The sequence below is a fragment of the Miscanthus floridulus genome, chromosome 12 (assembly GCF_019320115.1).
Source record: "Miscanthus floridulus cultivar M001 chromosome 12, ASM1932011v1, whole genome shotgun sequence".
Classification (NCBI taxonomy): Eukaryota; Viridiplantae; Streptophyta; class Magnoliopsida; order Poales; family Poaceae; genus Miscanthus; species Miscanthus floridulus.
This window is the reverse complement of record NC_089591.1, coordinates 38,860,035-38,869,377: the sequence shown is the minus strand read 5'-3', so window position 1 is coordinate 38,869,377 and position 9,343 is coordinate 38,860,035. Positions and strand designations below refer to the sequence as shown.

The window sequence follows — 9,343 nt, the reverse complement described above, 5'->3', positions numbered from 1 at the left end:
TGACAAGTAACAGTATAATACCTACCAAATTTGTGATACTAGTTAGTGTAAAATTCTCTCTTGTTTTCTCAAATCCCTTATATTTATATAATTTTTTTGAATACTTGAATACACTATATTAAAGAACAAAGGGAGTATATTAGAACTTTGTGCCTAATATTAGAACTTAAACTCATGATACCATGTGGAAGGAATAGAATTGAATGAAACTGAATGATTTACGTTGAGCCTCTCAATATATATAAAGTTTACATGACTTGAGGCTAAGTTGGTACACAGGATCGTAATCTCAACTAACTCTATCCTAGTTGTGATATACTTTAACATTGACAACATCATGCCTACAAAACTAAAAGAAAACCTTCATGTAAAATTCTCTATTGCTTGGATGGCCGCTAATCAGTAATTGCACTTCACTATCTTATTCAGGCCAGCATATGAACAAGAATGGCTTAGTTAGGCTCACCTATATCTCGTATGTGATCCCTACTTTGAGTAGTTGGTCTTTTGGAATGGAGAGCACCTTCTCCCCTTCCATCAAGTTCTTTCTCAAGAATGTGTAGACATAGTCTACCACTATCTTCTTTGCCGCAGATGATTTTGGTCCTGCTATGACATTGGTTTCCCCCATAAGGTAGACCACCCCTCGCTCCATCTCCGTGTCAATTAGTTGCTTTTCCTTTTCGACCCAAAGAGCCAAATCAGAGGTGATGTTCTCATCATGGCCACACACCTCGGGATCGATCACCTCATCGGGACTTGTCTGGGTATCTCCGGCTGTAGAGTTCGTCTCAAACACAGCCTCTTCCTGGATGAACATTTTTAGCCTCTCCGAGAGGAAACCTTTGAACAACACCGACTCTTCTAGCATGTCACTGTACCCATACCTCGCCACACACCGAAACATTCGGTGCTCCCTTGGCCCGACCTGCCGGAAGAGGAACCGCTCCACAGGAGCCACATGTGGGATAGGCAAGTGCTTGATCGACATGAACAGGAAGACCGAGTGCACAGAGGGTATCCTCTGCACCAAACGTGGAAATACAGGTGGAATACCTTGAACTAGGTCTGAGTAAAGGAGGCCCACCCCAGGGATCCGCCGCACTTCATGCTTCTCAAGCAGTGCTGTCACTTCATCCGCTGGCACGATATGGTCCAGCTCATACCAGTATTTCATGACTTGGACGTAGTGCCATGTTATCATTAAGGCCATGAGGACAAGCGAGAAGCAGAATGGCAGGTACCCACCTTGGACGAATTTCGTCAGTATGGATGAGAGGTAAATCAGCTCTATGGAGCTGAACACCACATAGAAAAGCAAGATGAAGATAAACTTTTTCCTCCATACGAGTAACATCACAATAGTCGTCAAGTGGGTGGTGATTGAGAACACAGTCACCACACAGATCCCTGCACATCACCAAAATAAAACAACATAGATGTGATTTCTATCTGTTCTGGGTGTCAAAAACAAATTTTGGATCTTCTAGTTGCTTACCATAAGCATTGCCAATTTCGGTGGTGGTTCTGAAGGTGATCGTGACTATGATGCTTGCTAATCCCATCAAAAAGTTCACTTCAGGAATGTAAACCTGGCCCGCGTAGCTCTTCGAGGTATGAATCACTTGAACACTGGGGAAACAGCCAAGGGATAAAGCCTTGGAGAGGATGGCGAATGCGCCTGACAGCATAGCTTGGCTTGCAATGATAGCCGAAAGAATGGCAATAATGAAGGTTGGCCAGAACATTAGCTCTGCATTAGAACATAGAGTTTATCTTGCTCGTTATGCGTTCTCATTTCCATGAAGAAAAACTGTACGCCTAATTCGTTATACCTGGGATTGATCTAAAGAAAGTGTCTGCGACACTCTCTGGGAATTTTCTCAGATAAGCTGTCTGCCCGATGTAACACAGTGCCACTGAGGGCAATAAGACAGTGCTAAAGCTGATCTGTAGGTGAAAACACAGCGAACATTGTAAGTTATTTCTGTTCTACAAACTTGAAAATTGCTTCCTGTAAAATTGGATGTAGTGTTGGGAGAATCAACATGGTGAAGCAAAGAGCATGGGTGTGAATGTCCTTGTTACCTGAATGGCCTTGATACTGAAATGGCTTAGGTCTGCATACATTCCTTCTGTGCCTATTGCATATGATAGACCATTGAGATTGTAGGCTATAGACTACCATTGCAATTGCACTTTTTTGATGAAAAGTTTACCTGTGACACACAAGATAACACCACCCAATGAAACCCATCCTTCCTTCCCGTTTCTTCTGAAGTAATCTACTATGTACATTGGATTGAAGGCTCGAAGAACACCGATCTCATGTACAATGAGGTTATACACTCCAATGCCAGCAATAAGAAAAAACCACACTGTGATGATCGGAGCAAAGGAATACCCAACCTTGTCTGTACCATAGCGCTGGACTGAGAAGAGCACAAACAAAATTGGCACTGAAATCCAGACTACCTGGGCTGCACAAAAAATGATAGCAAACAATTTACATTTTGAACAAAAGCGTACCAACTGATCAATGTTTGTAGAAGCTCTTTTTTCACATACTTTCAGTTAAGCTTGGCACCTTCTCTCTGATCCCACTCACTGCAGAGAGCACTAGAAGAACAAGAAACGCATTAGGATTTTGCATACTGAATATGAATGTCCTTATGACTTTTCCATATGTTGTTTCTGTTACCAGAAATTGCTGGTGTCAAGGTTCCATCCCCCATCACCATTGATGTGCCAAGGATTGTAATGGTAAAGAGGCCAATCTTTGCTGCCTTGCTAGACTCGAGCTTCTGCTTCAGCCACTGTGCCCTCCTCAGTTGCGAACTGGGTGCTTCAATGCCATAATTTGACACCATAGCATCCTCAGCCTGCTGGTTTGGTATCAGCCTTACCTTGGCGTGCCGCGATATAAGTGAGTAGAGAGCAAACGTGCCACCTAGAACAGCAGTACGTTGCTGTTAAATGTGAAGTACCGAATAAACAGCAGGCATATGGTGACTATATCAGGTTGACAGGTTGAAATTTCCTGATTTATCAGCTTACCATCTCCATTGTCATCTGCATAAAGCACAATGAAGACGTACTTGACCATTGGTATTAGGATGAGGGTGTAGAGGATGAGGGAGAGGACGCTAAGGAGGTCATCATTGTTCTTGATGCCATCAGGGAAGGTGCTGGATATCGCATAGAGTGGTGATGTCCCAACATCCCCATAGATGATACCAACGCTCTGAAATGCAAGATGCAGCAACCGCGACCAGCCTCCCTGTGTTATCATAAGGTTTATTGTAGTAAAACTTTTCTGTCAGTGACAGTGCATATTTGCAACACGCTAACACAGTAACCAAGTTGCCTAGGAAGCAGACCTCAGAGCCATGATGCTTGAAGCTGGAGACCTTTTCTGCATCACCATAAAGCGAGTCCTGTCGTTTGAGCTGTCTGGTCGTCTCTATTCCTGGTGGGTTCTCAACTTCTAGAGACATTTGTGCTGTCTTGATACATATGACACCTCCGGGTAATTAGGGGGTTATTGGAATGTATGAAAATATCTGCATACATGATTTCAATTGTAGTGCTTCAATAATCAGGTGATGAATACAGTAAACCTAAGATCATTTTTTAGCTAATTACAAAGAACTACACGTAGTACAAAGTAACACACACAAAAGGACTTCTCAAAACACGGACTCTGGCTCTACATTTCTTAGGCAGCCTTGTTACATCATACATTATCTGACATCCCAAGCTACACTAATCAATCTACCATCGGATGCTCCCTCCCCCCAGTTTATTTCTTCCAGTGAAAATCCAGTCAGATTCTCAAACAGGTGATGGTGGCATCGAAGATGTCATGTCCTTCTTGAAGCTGTTGCATAGGAGGATATTTTTTGAAAGGACGACAAGTTGCATAGGAGGTTATTTCTGCTGCTTAGGGGGTCGACAGCTTGGTTCCAGCCTTGGAGTTCAACGGTGATGTTGATTGCTCCAGGCCTAGTTAAGCTAGGCATGTGGTCATGCAGTGGTGGTTTTGGATGCATGATGGTGATTCAAAAGATTCAACTTGGTTGTTGCTCCCTTGGAGTTGCACTCCATGTTTGGATGCACCGCTGACATGATGAGAGTGGCTGAGGTGGAGTCGGGGCTGCTACGCTGATGGAACGATGGAGCTTGGCAATAAAGTCGCGAAGTGGGTATCTCTTGCTATGTCAATGGTGGTCCTGGAACGATGGAACGATGGAACGCTGATGGAACGATGGAACGATGGAGCTTGGCAATAAACATGGACTCACTCTGTCATTGTTGCTTGCTCTGCTTGAGTTGTTTGGGTTCGTCCAACATAGTTTTTACTCTTGTTCAATTGTTTTCACTGGTTTCCCTCGGGTTAACGTGTAGTTGTAAGGTTTCAGGTCTAGTTTTCCCTTATAAAAGGGCTTCACTCTTCTACGGTAAACTTTGGGAACTCCATGATTCAAAGGTCCTTTGAAAAAAATGTTTAAAGAAATGACTAAACATATTCATATTAGTTTTGGGAACTCCATGATTCAAAGGTCCTTTGAAAAAAATGTTTAAAGAAATGACTAAACATATTCATATTAGTCACGAAGTTCTAGATATATTATGTTTCACATGGTTTCCTTGCAATCACTGAAACTGAAGACATTTGACAGTAATCAGCCAATTTTTTCATTGTTGCCCAAAATCGGGGTGATAAAGGGGCTGTTTGGTCTGCAGCCAACACCAGCCGCATGCGTTGTGGCGTCACCGAACATTAGGCGAAGAAAAGGGCCGCCACAGGTGTGATGAAGATTAACAAAGGAATGAGCCAGAGAATCTTGTGACAGCCACAACTGATTCAGGAAAGCCAAGTTCCTGTGGCAGACGTAGGTGTGGCGTGGCCGGAGACGGTCAGCAACCAAACAGCTCCAAAGTAACTAGCCTAAGCATCTCAAATCCTCAACTAGCCAGCAATTGAATTAACCGCTATTAGTCTCGAAGTTCTATATATATTGTGTTTCACATGGTGTCCTTGAAATCACTGAAACTGAAGGCCATTGACAACAGCCGGCCAATTTTTTTCATTGTTGCCCAAAATCGGGGTGATAAAGTAACTAGCCTAAGCATCTCAAATCCTCAACTGGCCAACAATTCAATTAACCGCTAAAGAAAGAGGGTAAGAGGATCACAAACCCTGTTCAGAAATCCGGAGCCGTCAAAGCTTTAGGAACCGAACCATCACTAGCAAATGCTGGGGGAGAGAGGTTAAAAAAAATGCTGGTGGAGACAACAAGTCCCACGGGCCACGGCGGTGAGAGGGGAAGTAGTCCGCGTCGTCTCGGCGGTAGGGACCGACAGGGGGCGGAGAGAGAGGAAAGCAAGAGGCGGACATGGGTGTTCCATACTAATAGGTCCGGTGGCCGTGCCACGATGCGCGGAGCTGGGGTCGGAGGCTTGGCCGAGCGCCCGCGAACCATGGGAGACAGAGGAATGGTTGGTGCCTATTTGGTATTGCCTTGCTCGGTGGCCAAAACAGTGGAGCGGAGCTTTTGGCGACTAGCCGACTGCAGGGGTGTTTGGATCCCTGCCATGCGTTGCCACGCCTCACTTGTGGCACGCCATGCATGCAAAAGCTGTTGTTTGGTTCAACATGGAAATGGGACAGCCACAAATTTTGCTAGTGTAAAACCACGCCACGGGTGTGGTGGCTATCTTGGGCGCCACAAATTGTGGCGACGCTATAGCGCGAATTGCCGGTTCCGGATGGGAACCAAACATCCCCTACGCTTCTCGAATCGGACACGTGTGGGCGAATGAAACTAATTAAACCGAGGATTTTTAATTTTTTAATAAAAATAATATTTACCATAAAATATTTGGACTCTATTCTAAAAGTAAAGAAGGAGCCCGTACAACGTGGTGAAGCCAGGATGGGGCGCATCACCCAAGCTTGTCGATTGCTCGATACGGCTATGATGCTATTTTTTTATTTCTTCGCATGGCCACATACGGTGGATTTAAGTTTTGATGAATTTTATCTTTGTTACTAGTTATGCTACAATAAGTGGTCTGGTCTGATTCTCTCGGTGATAAGAGACGAAGTCATATTTATTTCGTTTCTATCTAAAAAATCGGTGCAACTAGAGTTTATTGTTTTGGTGTGAGTTTTTATAAAAACGATTGTTTTTATCTCAACTTTTGCGAAAATGCATCTATTAGTGAATGTGTATCGTCTAAATTTGTTAAGGCTAAAGTATGCTTACATACACCAAATTCAAATCGCAATGCCTCATAAATGTGCTACTCACTATTTCGCATATTCTGACATTTGAAATTTGTCTCATCGTGAAATACAAGGGACTCAAGAAACATAAAGATACTGTTTACTAAATAGAAATATATGATTCAGCACATGCCATATTTTTTACGAGGAATCTAAGAGTCTCCTTTAATTATGGAGAACAGAATCAGATTTCAATAGATTAGGAAGTTCGCCCTGTTCGCTTGTCTTATAATCCGTACTTTTCAACTTGTTTTTTCAGCCGTGTAACACCCTGAAATTTGAATTTTTGGAAATAGAGCTAAAAAGCTTTAAGTTGGAATTTTTGTGCTCATAAAAACCTAGGAAAATAAAATTTTCATTAAATTAAAAATTCATCATAAGGTTTAGCAACATGTTTGTGCATACATGCCCTTGCATTTGATTTATTTGGTTGAGTGGGTTTCATTCAAATTGAAAACATTCAAAATGCTTTTGGAAAAAAATTAGAAATGGCTTTGAAGTAAAAGAAAATTTGAAAATAAAAGAATTTAAAAGGTTGTAAAATTTATTTTTTGAGAACTTACTAAAATTTCTCACTTTTAGTTAAGTTGAAAATGTATATTTGGAAACATATTTGAATTTGATTTGGTTTACATTTGAATTGTTTTTTTTAAAAACAAATTTGGAAAAAAAAGAGAAAACCCTCTCTCCTCTCCTGTTTCCCTTTCCCCTGCTTTCGGCCCAGACGGCCTGCCTCGCTCACGGCCCGTTCTCGTCCCGCGTGGCTGTTTCCCGCGTGGCCGTGGCCCGTCTCCTCCCGCCGGCCCACTCACGCCTGCTCCCTCCGTGGCCCAGCAAGCCATCCCCGCGGCCCAAGCCGTAGCCCACCCGCGTGCTGTCTCTTCTCTCTGGCAAGCGGCCTAGCGTCGCTGCGCCTCCTCCCTCCCTTGCTCCATCCGTCGCCGTCGCGTTCATCGCTCCGCCGCTCCTCTGTTTCCTCAATTGTGTCCCCAAGTTTCACCTGGAGGTAAGTAAACCTTAGGAGCCTCGTACGCCTGCCATCTCGGTCTCTATCTCTCTCTCCGACTCGTCGAAGCCTTGCCGGCGAGCTCGAGCCACCAATTCCAGCGTGGCATCGCCACTGTGACGTCGAGACCCTCTCTGATCCCTATTGAGTTCGCGATCAACTCCTCTAGCTCCCCGTACTTCTCTCGAGTCTAACCGTGGTCTGAATCGCCGAATTCAAGAACTCCGGTGGGCTCTCTGTTTTTTCCGGTCATGTGCCGCCGCCTAGGCTCGTCGTCGGCCACGCCTCCCCCTCCCGATTCAATTCCGTCCATCTGATTCAAGATCAAGAGCCAGGATTAGATCGTACCCCTTCGCTAGCGTTTTTGCAAAAAGGCTATTACAACTAATTGAGTCTCAACCCGCCGTCCCTGGGTTTTTTTAAAAAGGGCCCTCCAGTTTTCTGTTTTCAAACCCGCGGTCCAAAGTGTATTTTCAGGATACGTTTTCTTCTTTGGAAAGCGTAGTTTCGTCGGTTTAGATCCAAAATACATTTTCAGCTATTTACAGTTTTGCCACTAGATTTGTTTAGGCCATAACTTTTCTGTTTTAACTCCGATTTGGTCCGTTCAACTTGTGTTAGGTTCGTAATTTCATAATCTACATGTTCATACTACTGTTAAATATGTTTTCAACTTTTAAAATTTGAGGTTAGATTTAATCTATTATTTTAATAAAGAAAATCTTATTTAATTCATATCTTCTACGTTTTAGCTCCGAATTGACCCGTTCAAGTTGCGCTAGATTCATTACAACGAGATCTACGCGTTAGTAACAATATTTATCATGCCACTATTTTTAGAATTTCATGGTTTAACTTCTAATTTAGATAATAATTATGTAATTGGATTTTATAAATAAAATATGATTTGCTTTAGTTTTATAAATGAAATCTCAATTTGACTTAATTCGATTTATATTATTTTCCATAGTTAAAATAAATGAAGCCCATAATTTTCTTTTCTACGTATAAAGCATATCTTTCGGTAGTTGTATCTTTTCAACTGTAGCTCCAATTAGCGTGCCTCTCGTGTCTGTGTGTTCGTAGCAATGCGTAGAATCGTGTTTCAAACTCTTTTACTTATTTTCTATGATTGGTGTATTGTTCTAATTTAGATCTATTGTTTGTTTCATGTATGATTGTATGGATGCTTGTGTGGTGCTTTATGATTACGTCCAGTCGGTGAGATATACGTGGTGATCAAGAAGAAGAAGAAGAACGTTGAAGATTAAAGCTTACCGAAGGATCGGTGTTTAAGGCAAGTATAGCATGGGATCTTTCTTGTTGTCCTATACACCTTTAATCATTTAATACATATTGCATGTGTCTACCTTGATTACCACTAAGGATTTCCTAGTACTTTGTACCTTGTGTCTTATTACCTATGGGGTATTGCATTGGGTAGTATGATGCTAGTGCTCAACTGAAACCATGATCTTGTAACTCGACTAATGGTATATGCAATAAACACTAAATGATGCTTTTTAGCAACATGGAACGAGGGGGCTAGAGCATTGGGCTGCTTTTATGGTGCTCTAGATTCCTCTCCCTAAGGACTTATCTGTGAGTGATCATCCGGGACTTACAGTACAACTGTGAGGGCTATATGGCTCTGGCTTTAGCTCAGTATGAGGACATTTTCTAGCTTGTTAGAGGTTACCTTTATGGCGCAAGAGGGGCTCCAGTTTGTATGATCTTGGCCTACCAAGAGGGTGCACTTTGGTTTCTTTGTATTTTGTTAGTCACTCCTTGGAGGGGGGTTCATGCTTACTGATGGGGAAACCTTAGCGGCCCTAACTTGTTAGACGAACCTTTGAAAGGCTTCATAGTGAACCCTGCCGACCTTTCTTGGTAGTGGGTCAAGAGGTTGGCCGCCTCGGGCGAAAGGGTAAACCACGACTCACAGTGAAAGTGTACAACCTCTGCAGAGTATAAAACTAGTATATCAGCCGTGCTCATGGTCATGAGCGGCCTTGGAACCCTTACGGAATAGATGATCACTAATG

At 42.9% G+C, this 9,343-nt stretch overlaps 1 protein-coding gene across 1 annotated transcript; it reads right to left on the bottom strand.

Moving 5' to 3' along the window:
• Positions 1 to 206: 206 nt before the first annotated feature.
• On the bottom strand, positions 207 to 5,358 carry LOC136496915 (potassium transporter 19-like). The gene is made up of 10 exons (XM_066492696.1): positions 5,203 to 5,358; positions 3,381 to 3,563; positions 3,058 to 3,280; positions 2,702 to 2,950; positions 2,569 to 2,619; positions 2,220 to 2,480; positions 2,089 to 2,141; positions 1,836 to 1,950; positions 1,499 to 1,753; positions 207 to 1,410 (listed from the first exon to the last, which is right to left on the bottom strand). The coding sequence occupies exons 2-10, from the start codon at positions 3,495 to 3,497 to the stop codon at positions 467 to 469; spliced, it is 2,268 nt and encodes a 755-aa protein (XP_066348793.1). The 5' UTR covers positions 3,498 to 3,563; positions 5,203 to 5,358; the 3' UTR covers positions 207 to 466.
• Between the last annotated feature and the right edge of the window lie 3,985 nt (positions 5,359 to 9,343).

Coding starts and splice junctions, on each gene's coding strand:
- LOC136496915 (XM_066492696.1), bottom strand. CDS start 3,497: ATGTCTCTAGAAGTTGAGAACCCACCAGGAATAGAGACGACCAGACAG. Junction 2,481..2,568: donor GGTGCCAAGCTTAACTGAAA/GTATGTGAAAAA, acceptor TTTTTTGTGCAG/CCCAGGTAGTCTGGATTTCA. Junction 1,754..1,835: donor TTTCTTTAGATCAATCCCAG/GTATAACGAATT, acceptor GTTCTAATGCAG/AGCTAATGTTCTGGCCAACC.